Source organism: Orcinus orca, chromosome 2 (genome assembly GCF_937001465.1).
Source record: "Orcinus orca chromosome 2, mOrcOrc1.1, whole genome shotgun sequence".
Taxonomy (NCBI): domain Eukaryota; kingdom Metazoa; phylum Chordata; class Mammalia; order Artiodactyla; family Delphinidae; genus Orcinus; species Orcinus orca.
The window spans coordinates 4,573,436-4,596,056 of record NC_064560.1 but is presented as its reverse complement, the minus strand read 5'-3'; the positions used below and the strand labels follow the sequence as shown (position 1 = coordinate 4,596,056).

Here is a 22,621-nt window from a genome sequence, read left to right as displayed (position 1 = left end):
CTTCCTCATCGCTCTCCCCCCACGTGTCCCTCTCTCCCCTTCCCCTGTGTCTGCTCTTCTCAGAAGTTAGCTTACAAAGCAAAGTTGTAACTTTGAATTCCTGTTTTTCCAACCGCCCTCATGTGACAGGATATCTCCTTATTGGAGGTTTTCCCTAATTTCAGAAGCCCTTTAAAAGTGGGCCCTGCCTCCAAGCTTCTTTTCAGCCAGTTGTGCAGAGAGGGGGGGAGGGGCGGGGCGAGCCGGCGCCCTCACTGTCTTGGTTCTCCCGGCTCTCTGCTCTCCATCCCTGCAAGAAGAGGATCAACCCTGGGTCATGAAGCTGTCCACGCTCCTGTCTTTCCTTTCTCTCCTTCCGGTTGCCGTGCAGCTCCTGGGTAAGTGGGCTCTGACCTGTAAGCTTTCTGACTTGGGGCCTGGGGTACCCCCTCCCCTCTGGGTCAGGGTTGAGGGATTTCTTCCACACCTGCGGGGAAGAGAAAACAGGACTTCCGCACCACCAGCTCTGCGGCAAACCTCCGCCTGGTCCCCAGGCCTGGAAGCGGGGCACCCGGAGGAGGCGGCCGCTTGGCAGGGCAGAGGGGCGGCCTGACCTGGGCGCCACAGAGCCCCATCTTCCTCTTACCTCTTCTCTCATCTGCCGTTGCCTCTTCCCCGCTTTATTCTTAGAGCGATTTCCTCTGTGGTTGGCCGATTCTAATTTTCAGTTTCTATCTAACCCCCCACCAACAACTTCTGAGTGTTTTTGACCAAAAGGAAGGCGGCACTGGTGTCTCTCTTCATGGTAGGTCTAAGGATGGATTGCAGATCGTCCCCCCGCCCGAAGATTCCATGGGAGTTTTAGAACTCATCTCTTTTTCTGTGAATGAGCCATTACATTTTTGCTTAATTGGATTATAGTTGATTTACAATGTTGTGTTAGTTTCAGGTGTACAGCAAAGTGAATCAGTTTTACATCTACATATATCCACTCTTTTTTAGATTCTTTTCCCATATAGGTCATTACAGAGTACTGAGTAGAGTTCCCTGTGCTATCCAGTAGGTCCTTATTAGTTATCTGTCCTATATACAGCAGTGTGCTTATGTCAGTCCCAGTCTCCCAATTTATCCCTCCCCCCCTTTACCACCTGGTAACCATACTTTTGTTTTCTACATCTGTAACTCTATTTCTGTTTTGTAGATAAGTTCATTTGTACCCTGTTTTTAGATTCCATATCTAAGCGATGTCATTTGATATTTGTCTTTCTCTGACTTACTTCACTCAGCAGTGGATGAACCGTTTGATCTAGCTTTTACTGCCGGAGAGTTCATCCTTATCTGTGTTCCACGTTGATCCTTATCTGTGTTCTAAGTTGTTCACATTGATTTATTCCTGTCCACCTCACCCTTTTTTTTTTTTTCCTGGAGACTGATGATTGCTCGTGAGGCATAGATTCAGAGCTTTTCAGAAGCCCAAAGACATTATGGAGTCTCTCTCTTCTATTTCTTTTATGGAGAAGTAGAAGAAATACTCTCTCTTCTATTTCAGTCTCAACCTGCTTTACCCTTGGAATGAGAGTGCCTGTAGGAATTTTTATTTCCAGGTCTCTTTTTACATGGGACAAACGGGTTTCAACTTGGAAATGCTGGCTCCCCGATCCCCCTTCATTCCTCTCAAATCAGCAAACGCCGTCTGCGCCCAGCCTGTGCGAAAGGGCGCTCCATGCCCTGTTGAGTTGGACGCGGGTGTGAGTAGGGGCCACGGAGGAGACGGAAACTCCCCACCACCAGGAAGCCTCCCAGGGACAGTGTTCCATCACAGAAAGCGTTAACTCACCATGAGCCCGAAGTAGTGGGGATTATAAAAACACAAGCAAAGGCAGGATGGTTTGCACCTGGCCCCTGCCGGGACGCTGCTTAATTTCTTTGTGCTTTAATTGTTGTGTGTGTAAAGTAAGGAGCATTGTATTACTTGGCTCATCAGTTGTGGCAATGATTCAATGAGTTGAACTGTGTAAAATACTTAGAACATAATATAACCCAGAGTAGTTGCGTCCTAAGTGTCAGCTGTCAATAGTAGTGACTTCTTTTTAGTCCCATGATAGCAATCAATTGTTCAATACAAGCAGTAGCGTTAGCATTTAAAGGAGAAGTTTCCCAAAAAAACAATGCCGAGGAAAGAGTCCTGGAGCCCGAGGACACATTTGACCTGAGTCCTGGCTGCAGAGCGCATCCCTCAGACAGTGAGGAGTGTGACAGCAGGGCAGGTGAGCTCCACATCACCCCTGTCTTCATCTTGAAAAACAGTCTTGTGCAGGAGGATTAATATATTCTTTGTGACCCCAAAGGTTAAAACTAAGAGCAGTGAAAATCTTCTAACGGTTGCGCTGTCTCAAATAGAATGTTCTGCTTAGGGGTAAGTTCTCTGTCACTAAAGGTCTTCAGACAGACACTGGATGAGACCTGGACCCTAACCCAGCACCTTCCAATAGGTACATCGTCAGCCACATTATGCAGCCACCTTTAAAAAAGTAAAAAGAAACATTGATTTTATGAATATGTTTTATTTAACCCAATGTATCTAAAATATTATTAGTCAACATTCATCAATATAAAATTTACTGGGATATTTTTACATTCATTTTTTTAAAATTAAAATTTCAACATCCAATGTGCATCTTATACTTACAGGGCATCTCAGTTCAGACTGGCTTCATTTCAAGTGTACAATAGACCCTTGGGGCTAATACCTACCATACTGGGCAGCACAGATACCACAGATAGAGCCCCTAAATTTCTTTTTTTTTCTTCTTTTTTTTTTTAGCCACACTGCGTGGCTTGTGGGATCTTAGTTCCCAGACCAGGGATTGAACCAGGGCCTTTGGCAGTGAGAGTGCAGAGTCCTAACCACTGGACTGCCAGGGAATTCCCTAAGTTTCTTTAAATTTGCTCTTAATGTTTTGGGGGCAAAAAGTCTTTCTCACTTTGCTTAGGCAGTTTTCCCTCCTGGAGACAGCAGGATGCCTTTTGCTCTGATGAATGTCTTCCTCTTCATAGACACAACTATGGGAGAAGCAGGAGAGTGCTGAAGGATCTTTACTTAAAGAATAAAAGCAAAACAAAAACAAAAACATGTATAAGGGAGCTCTTTCCAGAAAATTTGTTATTAACTTGAGAGCCTTTAATTCTTATTTGACCTTTTCTTGGCCCAAGTGGCACATGAACGGAGGTTTCTGGATAAAGCAGAGCACCTACTTAGCGGTAGAATAAATATACAAACCCTCCGTACCCCCTCCCCTGGACTCCCTTCCCATTTATACAACCCCCCAAAAAAGATCTCCCTGCTTCCTGTGGTTTCTTTCGAACCCAGAACCCTTTCTCCCACTTCCCTGAGAACATCCTGCATCATCAACACCACGAGACCCCGTGTTGTGCCTGGATGGGGCCGGGTGGCCAAGCATAGCAGAGGGAGAGTGAGCTCTTTAGCAGGAAGAACTGCATTCAGTTCTTGTGCCAACGTCTAGACCTCAGTGGGGGATATAATCGTGGTAGAGATACAGTGAGAGTTGCTCAGGCACAGAGGTTTAGCTTGAAATTGGGACGGTTTGGCTCACAGGCAGTGCAGCGGTGGTAAACGTAACAGTTGGTTCTCAGAAGAGAAAAAGCACTGATTTGTGGCATGGAGTGATTTCCACGGTGTGAGACTCCCACCATGGTTGATTTCAAACTACCAACGTGAGGCCACTGGAAGCAGAGTTGGGAAGAGGTGTCAGTAAGAGGCTCTCACTGGCCCCTGAGGGTGAAAAAAAACAAAACTAACAGAGTGAATGTGACCTCTAGCCCACTGCTGTCCTGCATCCAACCTCCTCGTTTATTGTAAGAAGACTGAGGTCCTGACAGGTTAAGTGATCTTTCCAGGGTCTCACTGGTTAGTGGCACAACCTGCTGAATGCTCAGGCCTGCTGACTCCCAGGGCAGCGTTCTTTCTATCAAACAGAAGCAATGCGTTTTTGCTCCACAGATGATTGGTTTCATACCAATCTTGGACATCTTCAGGGAACAGTTGCCCACTGCCTATTCCCTTACTAGTTTTCATTTTTCATAAAATTTTCCTTATAATATTTCTACTTTTCTTCTTGTCTTTCTCCCTTCCTTCCTTCCTTTTCTTTCTTTCTGTCTCTATCTCTCTCTTTCTTCTTTCTTTCTTTCTTTCTTTCCTTCTTTCTCTTTCTTTCTTTCTGTCTCTTTCTTCTTTCTTTCTTCTTTCTTTCTTTCCTTCTTTCTTTCTTTCTTCCTTTCTTTCTTTCTTTCTCTTTCTTTCTTTCTTCCTTCCTTCCTGTCTTTCTTTCTTTCTGTCTCTTTCTTTCTTTCTTCCTTCCTTCCTTTCTTTCTTTCCTTCTTTCTTTCTTCTTTCTTTCTTTCTTTCATTCTTCCTTCCTTCCTTTCTTCCTTTCTTTCTTTCTAACTTTTCTTCATTTCTAGTCTCTCATTTCTTCCTTCATACATATGACTTGTTTTGGATACCAGATTTAAGACATACTTTCAGACATTGTTGACCAAAACCAAATTTTTGTCACCTTTCTTTTTTCAATTGCTCTTATAGTTGTCTATTTTTCATGTTGTTGTCCCAAATAACCTCTGATTTTTCTATAATTCAGAGATGAAGATCTGTGGATGTAGGATATTCCAGATATAGGCAAGAAGACAATTGCTTTGTTGAGTGACATTTCAGTGGCTTCTGAGGGTGTTGGACCTAATTTCTAGGTAGGAAGAGTCATCACTGGTTAAATGTGAGCTTTAAAGAATCAAATACGCTTGAAAGAAGCTAGAAAGAGAAAGACAAATACCATATGATATCACTTAAATGTGGAATCTAAAATATACACAAATGAACTTATCTATGAAACAGAAACAGACTCACAGACAGAGAGAACAGACTTGTGGTGGCCAAGGGGGAGGGGGGTGGGGGAGGGATGGACTGGGAGTTTGGGATTAGCAGATGCAAACTATTATGTATAGAATGGATACACAGCAAGGTCCTACTGTCTAGCACAGGGAACTATATTCAATATCCTGTGATAAACCACAATGGAAAAGAATATGAAAAGGAATATATATATATGTATAACTGAATCACTGTGTGCAGCAGAAATTAGCACAACATTGTAAATCAACTATACTTCAATAAGTTTTAAAAAAAGAAAATACAGAAGGTAACCTGTCAAAAAAAAAAGAATCAAATACACTCAACCTCAGTTAAGACAAAGACCCTCGTCTTCAAAGGGAGCTGGAGATTACAGTGATGACACTGATCCTAAAACCCGGTCTGAGACTGAACCTTGAGCAGCTAGGGGAGAACCAGGAGACCACAGATCACAAGGGGAGTTGCACAGGAAGGTAGCTTCTGAAGTGGTTTGTTACCTGCATGGCAGAGAGAGGGAAACGGATGTCAATGTGAGAACGGCAGTGTCCTCTTGCCTCTTGGCAACCATCAAGCTTTATTGAATGGAAATACCATATGGTTACATGGGTCCATAGAGGGAACTAGTGGAAATCAGGTAGAATAAAAGTGAAAGTAAAAGGAGATAGGAAGGCAAGTGCCCTTTCAAAAGGAAAGGAAACTGACAGAGAAGTAAGCACTGTTGGACAGGTTCTTCTAATTACAGACCAAGATAAGGTCACAGAGCCCTTTCAGATCTTTAAGTAATTGCTTGCAGTTCCTTAATCAGATCCTTAATCAGATCCCAGTGAGATGGGTTGGGTGGGTGTTACAGTCCGCATTTTACTACACGAGGAAACTGAGGCTTGGAAGTCAGCTAGCCATTAAGGACCAGAGCTAATTCTTGACCATGGTCTTTTGGCTCTGAGGCTAAGAAGGAGATGTAATTTACCAGCTGGAGTGTGTCCATCCGGAAAGACATAAACGTGCTTCAAAACAACAGTCTGTCAAAGAAGGACTTACTTAGTCCCTCTCTTTGTATCAATTGTTTAGACTTTTCACTTGGAGATGGGAAAGAGGACACTAACATTTGAAGGTTTACTCTCTGCAAAATGGTATGCTGGGTGCTTTGCTTAAATTATCTCATTTAGAAAATTCAAAGCAACTCTATCAGAGAGCATTATTGTACTCATTTTACAGATCTGGAGTTGAGACTAGAATGATTAACTAAGGCAACACAGCTAGTGAACGGTGGAACGGGCATTTGCCTGCAAGTTTGCTGACCCGGAAGAATATACCTCTCTCCACCACATCACCTGGAAACTCTGGGGGTCTCCATTGTCTCTGTCCTTCTGTCCTTCTCTTTGGGCTGCTGCAAAGGTTCTCTGTTTCTCCGGTTTCATCCTGTTCTGGACCATTTCACATTGCCTTTAAGACTGATTTTCCCAAGTTAGTGATAAGAATACACTTACATGTATCAAGCAATTTCTGTGTCAGGAACTGTTCTCAGTGCTTTATTTAGATGATCTCATTTAATTCTCACAACAACTAGCAGGTCCTGTGCTTTCCTCCTTATTCTTTGTCGGGGGAGGGGACGAAAAGGCAGCACAGAGTAGTTTAGAAACTTGACCAAGGTCACACAGCCAGTGAGCAGTACAGCTCTGATTATGTCACAATCAGGTGAACATGATACATAAAGATTAATTAGTGTGGTTGAGTGGAAGAAGAAAAAGCTGTGTAGAGTCAACGTCTTACCTACAGGTTTTGTTTGTTTGTCTTGAAATTGGGGGAGAGGCTGGCATTTTGAGGTTGAGGATATAGGGGAGAAAGGGAAGGATAGTGAGTAGAGCCTCAGGAGGGGATGGAATCCAGGACACAGGTAAAGGGATCAGCAGGCTGAGGGAGAGCTACTGAGATGGGAGTGAACGAACCCAGGGAGGGTGTAGATATCCCTGTCTTTAGGAGGGGAGGCAGGAAGTTGGCAGAGTTCCTTTTCCCAGCCTCTATTCTTTCCTTGAGGTCACAACCCATATTGGATTCATACTTGGACCTCCCCAGATAGCCAAATGCAGGGACTTAAATTAGTAGGTTCTCTGAAGATTTGATGAATGAATGAAGGATTGAAGTGGTAAATAAAATCATTCTCAATTTTTCCTTTATCCTTTTGTTCAACATCGCTAAACCTAATAGTGTGATCCTTAGTTTTTTCCCCTGCCCCCAGCACTTGTTGTAGTTTTTTTTTGCATATACTAGGTTCATAATAAATATTTATTTTTAACTTATAAACATTATAAATTTATAAAAATAAATATTTATTTATTAACTTACTTTCAGTTCTTTGGAGACACATCTGTGGGTGTACATTCACTTATAGGGGTTAATAGATAGATTCTTAGTCTGGATGGCTCAGGTGGTGACCTCTGACAATGATTTGAGTGAAGTAGTTTATCTGGGAGCCAGTCCTGGGAAAGACTAGCTGAAGGGTGCGGACATGAGACCAGAATAAAGGCCGCTGGTCCATGGTGGGTCCAGGAGCCATGGCCCCTGTGGACAGCTGTAGCTCAGCCTTGCTAGGTGCCCTGGGTGACAGTGTAGGATGTGCGCCTCAGAATCATCCTACCCACGGTGCAAAGATTGGGGCTGTTTATTCGTCTGTAGCCATTGGTCACTGGCAAAGGGCTACTCCTAGGAGGAGTTCGTTCTCTGACCCTACTGGTCTTCGCAGTGTGTGAAGCGTTCTCTGATGGCCAGAAAATGCCCCCCGGCCCAGAGATGTGGTGATGCCACTGGGGCCTGGGGCTGGCGCTCACTGAAATGGCAAAAGGCAGGAAGAAATGGTTCTGGTAGCATCTGCTACAGAATACCCACTTACTTTCCTCTTATCCAGCTTCTCTGTCTTCCAGAAGTTATTAGCTTTTATGCTTTCATGTCAGCATTTTATGTATTGTTGGTGGGGAAAGCCTAAACACATATAAGGAAGTGCAGCATATAATAGTTATATCTCTAACTTGTCACCTTTAGTAACGTAACTTTCTTTGCCAGTAAGTTTGGAAATTTAATGACTTGCTCAATGTTATCATTTTAAAATGGTTCAAATGTGCTTAAAAGAAAATTTGTACCTGTGATATTGGATATCTAGGTTTCAGCCATTTGTAACCTGAGGCATTGTGTGGAAACTTCTTGCTTCTTTCCTAAATGTATTTTGACCTTTGATATTTCTCCCCCTGAAGTGTGGGCTCCTTGTGGCAGAGAATTTGTGTCTGGTTTGTCTTTGCATTGTCGCTAGCATGGTGCCCAGCACCTATTTGTTGAAAAATAAGTGTGAGGTTAGTAAGATTGAGTTAAGATGGATGACGGGTCTCTTCAATTCTGTAAATACATTTCTGATGTGTAAGTATCATCTGTTATCATTTGTTCAGCTTTGCAATATTTCTGTTACAAAAACATAATTAGTATAGAAAACAAAAATTGAATGTTTACCCAAATGAAACATTGGTCTGGTTAATAGTGACAAAAATGCCACAAGCTGTCTTTTGGTCAAGGTCTTGAATCATTTTCAGAGGAAGAAGTATGACATTTTAACTCAGAGACATTGCACAGAGACAGTGATAAAAGCAAAACTTACATGTTGACTAGTTGAGGAGAAGAATAATGTATGAATGCGGGATCATAAAGCAATGATTTTACATTTCCTTGTATTGTCTAGCAAAGGCAATATCAAACTTGCACTGCTTCCTAATGTCAAAGATAAATAAAGGAAGCAAGAAGAGATAAGTTTGTATTGAAATAGAAGCTTTTCATTTCCAAGTACTCCTTTTTTTAAAAAAAAAAAATTATTTATTTATTTATTTCGTTGCATTGGACTCCTTAGTTGCGGCTTGCGGGCTCCTTAGTTGTGCCTCTCCAGCTCCTTGGTTGCGGCACCAGGGAAGTCCCCAAGTACTCTTTTTATAAGTATAAACATTTATAAATCACTCTTTGGTAAAAATAAATTTTCAAGGGAAAAAGTCTTATGAAATAGAACCATCATCATTAATCAACTATTAAATAAAAGAATGTATCTGGGTTTACAGTCAGGAGATGCTTCAGATTTAATGACTCTTCTTTTCTTCATTCAACTAATATTTGTTGAGGGACTATTATGCTCCAAAAAGAGAGAATACAGTACTGGATGGAACGATAAGTCTTTCTACTCAGCGAATTTACATTCCAGTAGGGGCACAGACAAAACACAAGTAAACAAAATTTTAAAAATATATATTTTAAGATGGTTATGAATAGTATATAGAGAATAAATGAGTAAAAGCTGGATTGTTAGCTCACTAAGGATTTGGCACTTGAGTTGGAACCTTAATGAGTATTTCAAGAAGAGGGAACTTGAAATACAAAGTCTCTGCAGTGAAAATGAGCTTAAAGTTCTTGAGGAGCAGAAAGGCTTTGTGGCCGGCAGGTGGTGAGTGAGAACAAGGGTGGGAGGAGGTGAGAGCAGAGGGTCAGCAGGGCTGGATCGAGCCCCATCTAGTAAGCTGTGACATGGAGACTGGAGGGGTTTTTTCCCATGTGTGCAGTGGTCCTCTTGAAGGGTTTAAATGTGGGAAGAGATATGGTAAAAAGCAAAATCTCTTCCAACCTAGAAAACCTCTCCCTGAAAGTAGAAGAAAAAAAATAATTTTATTATTGAATAACTATTCAAGCCAACTGTGATATGCACCGTCAATCTGCTAAAGGGATTGCAAAACAGAGAGAAATCTGACTCTTTTATATGGCTAAGTAGAAACATTCCATGACATTAGGTAGGGTTTACAGTTTGGAGTCAGGTGACATGTTAAGCCCATGTCAACCAGGAAACTGGGAGATCAGGCATTATCTCTGATGATTCCAGTTTCAAAGTGAGGAAGATCAGAGGAAGAACATGGTGGCTTAGTCTGGGGTGTAGCAGTGGAGGTGAAGAGAAAAGAATGGATTAGGGTATTTGTATTAGTCAAGTTTCTCCAGAGAAACAGAACCAGTAGGGTGTGTGTGTGAGAGTGTGTGTGTGTGTGTGTGTGTGTGTGTGTGTGTGTATCTCTGTGTGTGTCTCTCTCTACCCATGATCTATCTATCTACCTATTATCTATCTATCTGTCATCTATCTGTCTATTATCTATCTGTCTATCGATCTGTCATCTATCTGTCAATATCTTTTTGGAGAGATTTATTTTAAGGAATTGCCTCGTGCAGTGGTGGAGGCTGGCAGGCTGGTAACTCAAGAAAGAGTTGATACTGCAGTTCAGGTCCAAAGACAATCTAGAGATAGAATTTCCTCTTCTGGAGGGGACCTCAGTCTGTTTTCTCTGAAGGCCTTCAACTGATTGGATGAGGCCCACCTACAGTATGGACTGTAATCTGCTTTACTAAAAGTCTACTGCTTTAAATGTTAACCTTATCTAGAACAAGAACACAAAGCAAAAAACCTCCCAAAACAACCTTCACAGCAATATCCAGACTGGTATTTGACCAAATATTTGCATTCCATGTCTTGGCCAATTTGACACATAAAAGGAACCATCATGGTATGTGTTGGGGTAGAGCCAACAGATTCTACTGTTGTCCTAGAAAGTGAAGGAAAGCTGGAAATCCAGATGACTCCTAGGTTTTTGGCTTATGGATCTAGGTGGATGATGGTGCCGTTAATGAAAAAGAGAATATTGCATGTTTGCTCATTAAATACCATCATATTTAGAGTGAGCTTAAGATGGAACTACAGACAAAAATTAAGTACACGAAATAAGAGTCAGTTAAGTATAAAAATTCTGAAAGAGGAACACTATTCATGCAGTATGACTTCCAAGCACCTTACCTTAAATGGTTGGTTATCAACTCGTTGGTTGACTGAATTTAGACGGTTACTAAGTGTTGGCCACTCAACAGTAAAATCAAATGGCTGAAGTAGGAGGTGGAAGAGAGATTTATTGTTGGAATAGTACTGAGAAAAACTGTGAAATGTGGAAGGTAAGTCTAGATAGGAAAATAACAGGTGGAATAGCCAACACAAATGAAGTGTGAAGGGCAATATAGCTGAGTCTACAGATATCTATGGTAACATTTTCAGAGTTCAGTACCTTTTTAGATGAGCACATTTACATTTGTGTATGGTAATTTATCCTATAACTGTTTCTAAAGAACATTTTATCTTCTTATTTCCTGGGTTTTACTGTGAACAAAACAAAATATTATTAACATTTTAATTTTATTACCAATGCACAGAGTTACTCATTTTGCCTCACACAGATCAGGCTTGGGAAGGCCTTCAGCTAGATGGGAGGAGCTTGGTTGACACCGCATGTTCTGTTGACAGGCGTCAATCCCAAAGATGCCAGCAGAAGCAGATCTTCTGAATTCAGGCTCTAGCGAGTCCCGATTCCAAGAAATCAAACCAGCAGACATGAGGAACCCAGCCAAGGAATCTAGGCAGAGGTTCGAAGGAGCACTGAATTAGGAACCCAGGCAAGACAGAGGCAAGAGGTCTCTAACAAGTGTAGACAAGAGCAGATGTAGCCAGAGAACATAGTCTTTTCAGGCAAAGATCCATTATGACCTTGAAGTTGATAGTCCAAGACTGATCTCCGAGTGTAAGTGGAGCCAACCCCACGGGGTGCTGAAGACGGTAGATAGAATTTGGCTTGTGGAAGCAAAGGCCTCTCTTAGTGGCACTGTGATTACTTTGATAATTTCACTGGGATGACCTGATTGAAATCGGGATTAGCAGATGCAAACTATTGTATATAGGATGGATAAACAGCAAGGTCCTACTGGATAGCACAGGGAACTATATTCAATATCCTGGGATAAACCATAATGGAAAAGAATATGAAAAAGAATGTATGTATATGTATAACGGAGTCACTTTGCTGTACAGCAGAAGGTAGCACAACATTGTAAATCAATTTATCCTTCCATCAAATCAATTAAAAAAAATAAATTGAAGTTGAAATCAAGTGTAAAAAAAATACCAAGCTCATTCAGCCAGACACTCAAACATCTGTGATACTATCTCAGCTCATTTTGAAAGAACCTCTTAAGTAGAAAGAATTTAGTGAAACTTCACAAAAAGTGTTTAATTTATATTTGTGCCACAAAAATAGTCAGTTCCTTTCATTTGTCTATTAAAAAAATAGACAAAAAAGAAAAAACTTTACATGATGAAACATGAAACCAATTTTGATTTAAAGGACAAAAATATGCTTACCAGATCGTTTTATTCTTTTTTTCTTTTTGTCAAGAGGAAGTTGAGTTTTGCCAGCTAGCAGCTATGTACTGTAAGCATAAATTATCTATACATACTTATTTAAAGTACCAGCCCCAAATTACAAGTATAAAACAACTGTTATTTATAAAGTTACTCTCATAAATACTACCTTAAATGATATAAAACCTACATTTATTCAACCTTTACTGCAAACTTCACAAATTATAACACTATCAAATGCATTTTTGTATCTTTTTGTTATGCAGAGGTTAGGTTGAATATGCCAATGAAATGAAAGACACTAGGTGTCCAAGTTACCTATTGTTGGATGGGAAAGAAAACAAAAAAACTTCTCTCGTTGCCCAGACCTCTGGGCTTCCCAGAAGACACTTAGCTCACAAATTTGCTGGACATTATTGTGGTAAGCGGGCCCCTCACTGTTGCGGCCCCTCCCGTTGCGGAGCACAGGCTCCGGACACGCAGGCCCAGCGGCCATGGCCCACGGGCCCAGCCGCTCCGCGGCATGTGGGATCTTCCCGGACCGGGGCACGAACCCGTATCCCCTGCATCGGCAGGCGGACTCTCAACCACTGCGCCACGAGGGAAGCCCAAAATTGTTTTTTTAAATACGAAAAACCTTACTAATGTTATAGTTAGAATCACTGGGTATAGGTTTCATCTATCTCAAAAAGGGTAGGGATAGTAGGACTTCAAAATTCAATTCCAGGATACACAAGTGTTTAATTTTATAAATTATTGTATTCATCCCCAAATTTGCTTTTCTCAGATGAGTATTATTTCTTCCTCCATTACCTACCTTTTGTGTTTACTCCACTACAGGTTGTGTGCATTTAAGGCATTTAAGTCTTTTCATAAGGTTCCTTGTCTGAACTAGGACATCTTGAAGATTTCCAGTCACATGCTCCCAAGAGGCCCCTCAACCCGGTCTCTCTCCAGCTTCAGGGACCCACGGAGGGAGCAGAGCCGGCCGAGGCTGAGTCAATTTCAACCCTTTTCCTGTGATCACAGGTCTTTCGGGAAATGGAAACATTGAGAACTTTTGACCTAAAATATTGTCTTTGTCCTATGTATCCACTTAAGCATCCTTTCTTTCTTTCTTTCTTTTTTTAACAGACACTAGGCAATTTTTAATATACAATGAAGATCACAGGCGCTGCGTGGAAGCATTAACTCCCAGTGCAGTTCAAACTGCAGTTTGCAACCCAGACAGCGAAGCGCAGAAATTCCGATGGGTGTCTGAATCGCAGATCATGAGTGTTGCCTTGAAGTTATGCTTAGGGGTACCATCAAAAAGTGACTGGGTTGCCGTCACTCTGTATGCCTGTGACTCCAAGAGTGAATTTCAGAGATGGGAGTGCAAAAATGACACGCTTTTGGGAATCAAGGGAGAAGATTTATTTTTTAACTATGGCAATAGACAAGAAAAGAACATTATGCTTTACAAGGGATCAGGCTTATGGAGCAGATGGAAAGTTTACGGAACCACAGATGATTTATGCTCTAGAGGTTATGAAGGTAAGAAGCTTGGGATTTTTTTTTTTTTTTCCTTTCTGTCAAGTCTTTCTCATCCTCTTGGTTGGAAACGAATTCAAGGAAATAAGCATATTCTTGTTTAGTCTGGACTAGAAGAGTATTAATTGATTACTTTTGTGTCTGGAACTCTTTTGTGTTCTGTGAATGAGTAAATGTGGTACAAAGTCCTAAATGATACTTTAGCTATTTGTGATTAATGAGAAGACATTTCTTGTAACTTTTGCTAAGATTTTTTTTTTAACAGTGGGTTACCGTTTTTAGAAATTACTTTTCACTGTAATCTTTGACCCGGTGTCTTCCATTTTACACTGTATGATTGTCGTGATAAGAGTTTAACGAAATGTTTCTTTTCCTTTGGTTTACATTACCTCTGAACAAATGATCCGTGGAACAACGTTCTTTACCAATTCAGACTGTGTAAAATGAAATCTTGACAATTTTGGTTTCTAAATGTTTCTAATTTATTTGTTACCTTATGGGTATTTAGAGACATTATGTAATAATCAGCAAATTAGAAAAGCTAAGGAATTAGCTTATAAACTAACCTTCAGCGTCTTTAGTCTGCTGTTTGAGAAAGTGGTAGCACCCGTGGGGCAGGAAATAATTGTATATGTAGTTGGTTCCTTCAACTCTTGAAGGTTAAATAAAATCAGAGTATCTAGTCTTCTTTCATCTTGGCCAAATTTCATTCTCTAGTGGCTGCACAGAAAAAAGATAAAACAAACACCAAAAAAGAACTTGAAGCCCTTTACAAAGGCTTCTTGAGTCAGATGATGTTGTAACCACTTTCCAGGTTTGGACACTTGATTTCTGTGAAGTGTGATCTAGAACGACCTCAAGGTCAGAGAAAGAGCCTGCCTCTTGGGGCAAGAGATTAAGCTGTTTGCAAAATTACTGTGTTACTGAGGCTGCAAATGTTGGTTGAACTTAGCTTACGGCAGGTACGCAGATCATCGGAGTTCAGCTCTTTGCAAGGTGATGATCTGACAGCTTTCCATTTTCCTTCTATGTTGTATAAAGAGAAGAAGAGAGTAGGGACTGAAGAAGAGTGCGAAGCAGGGCTCAGAAAGAAGTTATCCCAAGGCTTTTACTGAACATAATGTAGGATTAGAAATTACCTAAGAGGCAACCTAAGTAACACAGCATTTCAGGAGAAACTTGTCGGAAAATTATAGGGCAGGACAAGGGTGAACCAAACTTGACTGAGTCAAATTCCACAGGTGGGACAATCGTTCTAATTGAGGAATCCAACACAAGGAAGTTTGGTGCTAAGAGATCAGAATTCTCATTTTATTTTAAAAGATATCGCTGAAGTTCTGTAGTCCTCTCTCCACCCCCTGCCCCTACTTTCTGGTCTTCTGTTTGCTTTGAGAAAAATATGCATAGGATTTAGGATAGTGGTTCTCAAACTTTAAGATGCTTAATAGTCATCTGGAGAGCTTGTTAAAAATACAGATCCCAAGGTCCCCCCCCCCACCTAGATTCTAAATTAGCATATTGGGGGAAGGGCCTAGGGATCTATTGAATTATTTTATCAATACTGTGTGGCTGGATGCAGATGGTCCATCGACCACACTTTGCATACTCCCTAAGTCTCTCCCAATACTTAAGATGTTCCTGCTAGAAGATCTAGCCCTTCAGAGTGATCTTGCAATCGATTCATTGGAATATGCATTAGAAGTAAAGACAGTGCAGAGAGGATGTATGCAGAGTCTTTGTCTCTCTAAAGAACACTTGGGGAAGAAAACTGTCTGAGGCCAAGGATTTAATTTTGAGTGATCGACTCAGACTTTGTAGACTTGGACAGATCTGAGGATTGGAAGTGTGGCCCTCAAGAGGAAGAGTCAATTGAGTGCAGTGACGTGATTTGTTAGTCAAGTTGGCCTCATCAGTGCTTTGTTTAATAAATCAAGTTAGTCCTTAAAAAGCCATTTCTGATTGACATCTGTAAACTGAGCCCTGAGAATTCCTTGGCTAGCTGAATGAACAGTACCACTAGCCCTAGGTGGTCTTATCACGCTTTCTTCATATGAAGGAACAATGGTGTAATTATTACAAATCCAGCATGTTCTTTATACAGTCTATGATTCGGAAAATTAGTCCTGTAACTTAGTGCAACAAAAGCTAGAATCACATTTTAAAGTTACTAACAGCTGGGCAATTGGCAAAAGAGTCAGTTTGAGGGAACCGAGAATAAACCTAGCTTTTAAGGTGGACAAAATAAGTACGAGCAAAGGAAAAGGAAAGGAGGTAAGTAGCTTTTTTTTGTTGTGCTCTTTACATATGTTAGATGCTGTGCTATGTGTTTTACAAATGTTATATTATCTTAGTGACTTTCAAGATGTCTTTAAAGAACTTTTTAAAGTCATAGAATCTATGAAACTTAATTAGGAGAAGAGTATTCCTACCTAGAAAAAATTCTGAATATAAACTTGTCACAAGAGACTGAATATTTCAATATAGAGGATTATTATCACCCAAAGAGGCATCCCTACAAAGGTAGACTGAACATACTGGAGCATTTAGCTACTTGAGTGGTTTGGTTGTCAATGGAGATATGAGCTTCCTTTTGACTTACGCCAAACTGTGATCCATAACGATTCTCTCTATTTTTTTTGAAATTAATGTATTTATTTGGGCCGCGTTGGGTCTTCATTGCTGCGTGCGGGCTTTCTCTAGTTGCGTCGAGCAGGGGCTGCTCTTGCCTGTTGCGGTGCACAGGCTTCTCATTGTGGTGGCTTCCCTTGTTGCGGAGCACAGGCTCTAGGTGCGTGGGCTTCAGTAGTTGTGGCTCGCGGGCTCTAGAGCACAGGCTCAGTAGTTGTGGTGCACGGGCTTAGTTGTTCCGTGGCATGTGGGATCTTCCCAGATCAGTGCTCGAACCCATGTCTCCTGCATTGGCAGGCGGATTCTTAACCACTGCGCCACCAGGGAAGTCCACAATTCTATATTTGTTTCAACTTTCCTTTCTAGGTGAACCTAGAGTTTCACATTTTGATCTGTTTGGACTCATTTTTTAAAAAAAGACAAATACTGATTATAGATAGTATCTAAGGGTTTTATGTGATTTCTTTCCATGATGTGAATTGGAGATTTATGCTAAAGTTCCTACCCTTTCTCGTAGCCGTTGTTGAGGGACTCAAGCGGAGTCTGGCTGGACAGGAGTGGTTGGAGGGGATTGAAGTTTTGACTGTGTGTTTGGGTTACACAGCTATAAGGTTATTTTTCAATCTAGAGATTCAGTAATTCTCTGATTCCAACCGAGGGGAAGGATGGCCTTTTCCCTGTTTGGAGGAAATGCAGAAGTCAAAGTTGTTGTCCGTAGAGCTGACTGTTTTTGGCTCAAGAGAGCAAAGAGGAGAATCTTATTGCAAAAGACAGCAGCATAGAAGTGGTGCTAGAGTTTTTCCCGAGGACACACGTATCCAGCAAAAGACAGGAGTCACAAGAGAAGGGAAATACAAAGGAATTCCCTGTGTTAGTGTAAGAGCTGTGATCAGAAGCGTAAGACCGATCCTTGCAGTAACCTTGTGATTGGAAAGTAATCGTTCAGGAGATTCACATCCATTCTAAGTACAAGTCAATGTGTCTCTTCTAGCCATGTACACACTCCTGGGCAATGCCAATGGGGCAACCTGTGCATTTCCATTCAAGTTTGAAAACAAGTGGTATGCGGATTGCACAACTGCTGGGCGATCAGACGGATGGCTCTGGTGTGGAACCACTACAGATTATGATGTGGATAGGCTATTTGGATATTGTCCATTGAAATGTAAGTAACTTTATCATCAAGACAATTTTGGCACGTTCAGTATGCAACCTAGTGATCAGACTTTGTGTTTATCGAGAACATTTCTTCCTCCAAGTGACTTCTCATTTCCTATCTCATCATACCCCACCACAACCCTCTACAGATGTCATTGTCCCATTTTATAATGGAGGGAGTGATCCATATTGGCTAAAGACAAGAACACAGATCTTCTGACTCTCAGCCCTAGGCTGCCTCAAATGACCCCTTTATTTTCACTAACTACTACTTCTCCTCAAATTCCACCGTTCCTGTCAGTTATCTTCTAAGACTTCAGGGCAAATTATACTGTATACGATGCAATATATACTTAATGCCACAGGTGGGCATCCCATTTTCCAACCCCCCCAATGATTTACCTTTATTAAACTATAGATCAAAAACAGGATTTAAGCAATGCCACAGCCTTGGTTTTGATGGACAGAGAGAGAGAGAGAGAGAGATGTGAGTGGCTCCTGAGTTTTGTGTCAATGTAATGAAAAGTGTTCCTCACTGTGAAAATGATAGTAATGCTACTCTTCTTAAATTAAGTTTAAGAAGACTATTATTTAATTTAACATAGCTTCAATGGAAGTCAGTTACGTCTATGCTTGGAGGGGTTTTAAAATGAAAATGTAAGTCTTATTGCAATGATGCAGAATAAGTGGCATTGCATCGTATTGAAGTGAGGGGGCCATAAAAATTCTTGGTGTCCTTTCCATGCTCTAGAATTTATAAAGAAGCAGGGTAGCAGGTTTTGGGTGGGGTGGACGAGGGCATTCGTGTTGGAAGGCAGGGATGTGGCTGAAGAAGACAGAGGAGGAAGGGTTCTTGGCTTCCCTCTCTCCATCACCCACACCCTCCTCCTGCTGCCAGCATCGGCCTTCCTTTCCTTCCCCCTGAACTTCTTACCCCCAACCACTTGCTACTTCAGACTCTGTGGATCAGAGCTCCTGTTTCCTGCTGTCCTGCCAAGGGGCGGGCGCTGGGTCAGAGCCTCAGATACAGTCTGGGCTGATTGTGAGACCACCTGCGTTGCAATAGTGCCGCGCACCCCGCTAAACTTTCAGGATCACACATCCACATACCATCGCGGTATTCCAAGCGTTATTGTAAAAAACAGTCCAATTTACAAACATATCTTAGTTTGTCAAGTTAAAGACAGAATTCCAAGAATTGTGCTTATTTATCTCTTTTGATTTTTAATCCCTAAACATCTTACTAAAAATTAATTTGATTTCTCAGCCCCATGGATTATTGTAATTCCCCTCTGGGTCCAGTCCCTCAGTTCTGGGTGAATACTCACAAAAACTCAGTCTTCCTGTGTTCATGGTGGAACCGCTCTCCCATTCTTGGGTGAGGTAAATGCATTTCTGTTTTATAACAACTTTTAAAGGTTTGATTCCCATGAAAGGTTGACTGATGTCTGATCTCTATATTAGAAGGCTTTTTGTCTGAAAACAAAACTGAACATTTTCCTCATGAGATAAGGCAAGACTTGTTTTTCAGTGATTGAGAAACATCTTCCTCTGGACTTTGTAGGAATGGTATTTTCTAAATCCGTTATCATGGAGTGTCTTGGGGCTACAGATCTCACGGGTCCAGCTGTAACATCCTGCACTTACATGGTGTTGACAGGGACGTTGCTGGCTGCCCGTATGATTTAATGAGTCATTAAGTGGAGGACAAATGGCCAGCCACCAATCATAAAAAAAAAAACAACACCTTGGCTAGACATGTGTTTTAGAGATAAACTGGGTAGGCTCTAGAATAAGCTTTTAGTCTCATTGGTTCCAATTTATGTCTTCCAAAGCAAATTATATATTTGGCCTAGTTCATTGTAAAGGTAAAATAACTGGAAATTTAAAACACTTTTGATTTCAACATGCATTACAATTTTAAGGCACATTTTATGCAGTCCATGCCTTTCTTGAAGCGCTTTGCATTTTCCCAAACTCTTTCATTGTCTTTGCTTTGTGTGTTTTTTTCAAAAGAACATTTTATTTGATGTTAGCCTTAAACTAGCAGATTCAATACAGGAAGACGAGGTCCCGGCTGTTGACCTAGTGACACCCAGTACATGCTCTTCACTGCCCTCTGTAGTGTTTATTGTAATGTTTTCCTTCTATTTAGACTTTATTTTCAAGTATCAGGAGAACAGGAAAAGGAAAAGACTCCTTTCTCTCAATTCCCCATAGCTTGCAATTTTAGCTTTCAGAGTCAGTTGCGCTGGTTTACTGTGGGAATTTGAACCACTTGGGGAGATACAGAGTCAGCAAACCTATGCATGCATTGAGAAATAGGTCTTAATCCCTTGATTGAAAATGCAAAATACCCTTTCTTTAAATGAAGAGAAGCAGCAAATTGCATTTCTTTCTTTGGTCCTTTGTAGCCCTTTCCTTCATTTCTGGATGAGAAAATCATCCCCTCCTTCTTTTATAGCTCACACTTTCTACCACACTACAAGCAAAACCTCCAAATTTCTAAAAATATTTATTTAAAATAGCTCCGACTTCAAGTAAACCTCAAACCAGTCTCATCTGAGTGATCTCACTTACAGGGCGAAGAATCCATTTGCACATTAAACTAGTAAGACCTCAGACTGTGGTAATTTAAATTTAACATTACTAATTCAAATATATTTTTTATGTGAATATATAATAATTGTATAGTTAAAACGTCTTAGAAATGTCTATGCTGTTGCCCAAATGAAATGTTGATATAGTTTTCTTCCTCTTTGGTGTTTCATGAACCACAAATTTCATATCATAGTGTGTGGTAAGTGTATGAAAAAGGTCACTTCAGATACAAAGAATCACAATTACATGCATATATAAAGTGTGGGCTATATGTGTATGTATAATGTTGGCTGTATGCATATATATGGTGTAGGCTCTATACACACGGACAACTGTCCAATTTGTTAGCAAGTTGAATACTCCTCAGAAAATTTGAGTTTACGTAATCTTTTCCTTATAAAAAAATGAAAGGATTATGACTTCACATGACTTGTAAGTAGAATTTTACATTATTAAAAAGACAAAAGAGAAGTTTTTATATCATGAAGCACACAAAAATATTTCATCTGTTGACTCATTTCTCAAACATCTTATGTGTAAAATGCAATCAGTAATATTTATCCATCTATATTATTGGCCTTTCATAGACTGTAGCCACGTTTATAGAGTATATTGGGAATCATAAAATAGCAAAGGAAAAAATAAGGTAAAAATTTAAAAAATTTAAAAAAAAATTTTGAATTAAAAAGTGTTTTACTCTGAGTAAAGAAGAGCTAACAATCAGCTATTGCCAGGAGCTGCCTATGTTTAATACGTGCTAGAGATAAGAACGTGAGACTCCAGAGGTGGTTAACAATTTAACTAAGGGTGACTCACCAGTGAGTGACAGAGTCTGGAGGCAGGTCCTGGTCAGTCTGTCTGTGGAATCTATGACCTTCCCCTCTAATGCCTGTGTCTTTGGTCTAAAAAGACCAAACTAGAATGTACGGGTGAAATATCCGTTGCTGAGAGAAGACATATTTATTTTCTCTTCTCCCTTTATTATTGTTTTTCTAGATTAAGGAAGTTGGGCTGGCATCTCTATTCTTAGTCTGTGTATTTGCCTCACTTCCCAACTCATCTGATCTCAAATGTCCTAATGGAAAAATAGAGATGGTGAGTCCCTGTCTTTCTGGAGGCACATGAAGGAGATGGAATGCGGTCGATCTTTGAAAACTCCCCCTCTTCATTTCAGGAGTAAAGAAAATCTCATAGTCACTTTAAAACTGATTAAAAGAAAGAAAATAAGGGAAAGATAATGCTTTAGGCAATAATGCTACCAAGATTGTTTAAAAGGTATTGTTCACTGAAAATTCTTTCCACGCATAAGGTAGTCAATTCCTTTTGACTTCTTTTACAGTCGAGGGCAGTGAAAGCTTATGGAATAAAGATCCGTTGACCAGCATTTCCTACCAGATAAATTCCAAATCGGCTTTAACCTGGCACCAGGCGAGGAAGAGCTGCCAGCAACAGGATGCCGAACTCTTGAGCATCACAGAGATACATGAGCAGACATACCTGACAGGTAAAGATGTGAAAAGAAAACAGAGTTGTGAAATCATGATTATTTTATTTCCGTATAGTTTAACTTAAAAGCATACAACACGAATAATTCGATACATCATGATAGAGTCAGTCCTAAGCAGATGGTGCAGAGGGTTTGACAAATGTGCGCCCTGAACCAGACACCTGGGATGGCGAATAGGTTTCAACTCATGAGCCCAGTTTCTTCTGTCAGTTGTGTCAGTGTCTAGAACTTGTGCTGAGAACGATTCGGAGGATTTATTTGGGCTCAGAGTAGAAGATGCTACAATCAGTTAGCGATGCTGTTCTTGGACACAAGACACGGCTGCTATACTGGTCAAATATTCTAGGTCTATAGCTTGAAGTCATTGGTTTTCCATTAGCGTGGGGGAATTTAACACGATAAACTGAAGAGCTGCCACCACAAACAGGGACAAGTGAAGAGACGTCCTTTTGCCTCCTGTCTTTCAAATTCCCAGACTCTAATGGTTTTCAGGTCTTACTGATACTCTTTCTACAATGTTTGTTTTTTTAGCATTTGTTCTTATGAGGTTGTGAAGATGAAAAGGGCTAATGTTTGCTTGAGATGAGAGGGTCTGTTTTAGCTTCTGCAATCCACACTTGAGGAGCGGAGAGGTCAGGACCAGAAACGAGTGTGGGAGATAGAGCATCCTTGACTCCCTGCTCTAATCCCCTCCCTCCCGTTCACCCTGACCCTGCTTACTAGCTGAAAGTATCTCGGATCCAGTGACCACCATGTTCAAAAACTCTTAGTGGCTTCTCATCGCCTATCAAATAATTAACAACACACCTTTGCCTGACATTCAGGGGCTGTCACCTGTCCACTGACTGCTGTTCCCCTTTGTGCATTTCGCAGTCTTGACAAGAGAAAACTTTTGGGTTCCTCGTCTATGTCTCATACTTTCTCACCTCCACATCTGTCCCCATGGCATTTCTTGTACCTGGAATTCCCCACATTTTATACAGTTGAAATGCAGTCTTCTCTATTTCCATCTGCTTTTCTCTTATTTGTTTACCACTTTTACAGTGGT

General features: G+C 40.8%; 1 protein-coding gene across 2 annotated transcripts in view; it reads left to right on the top strand.

Moving 5' to 3' along the window:
* Window positions 1-22,621, top strand: part of MRC1 (mannose receptor C-type 1) — a 98,447-nt gene that overhangs the window by 342 nt on the left and 75,484 nt on the right. Inside the window, exons 1-4 of one of the 2 annotated variants that reach the window (XM_012536298.3) lie at window positions 206-377; window positions 13,281-13,682; window positions 17,299-17,472; window positions 21,406-21,570. In XM_012536298.3, the coding sequence (XP_012391752.1) occupies window positions 317-377; window positions 13,281-13,682; window positions 17,299-17,472; window positions 21,406-21,570 (802 nt within the window). In that variant the 5' untranslated portion in view covers window positions 206-316. Of the gene's footprint in view, window positions 1-205; window positions 378-13,280; window positions 13,683-17,298; window positions 17,473-21,405; window positions 21,571-22,621 lie in introns of those variants that run through there. The other variant, XM_049706532.1, reaches the window with a different exon arrangement.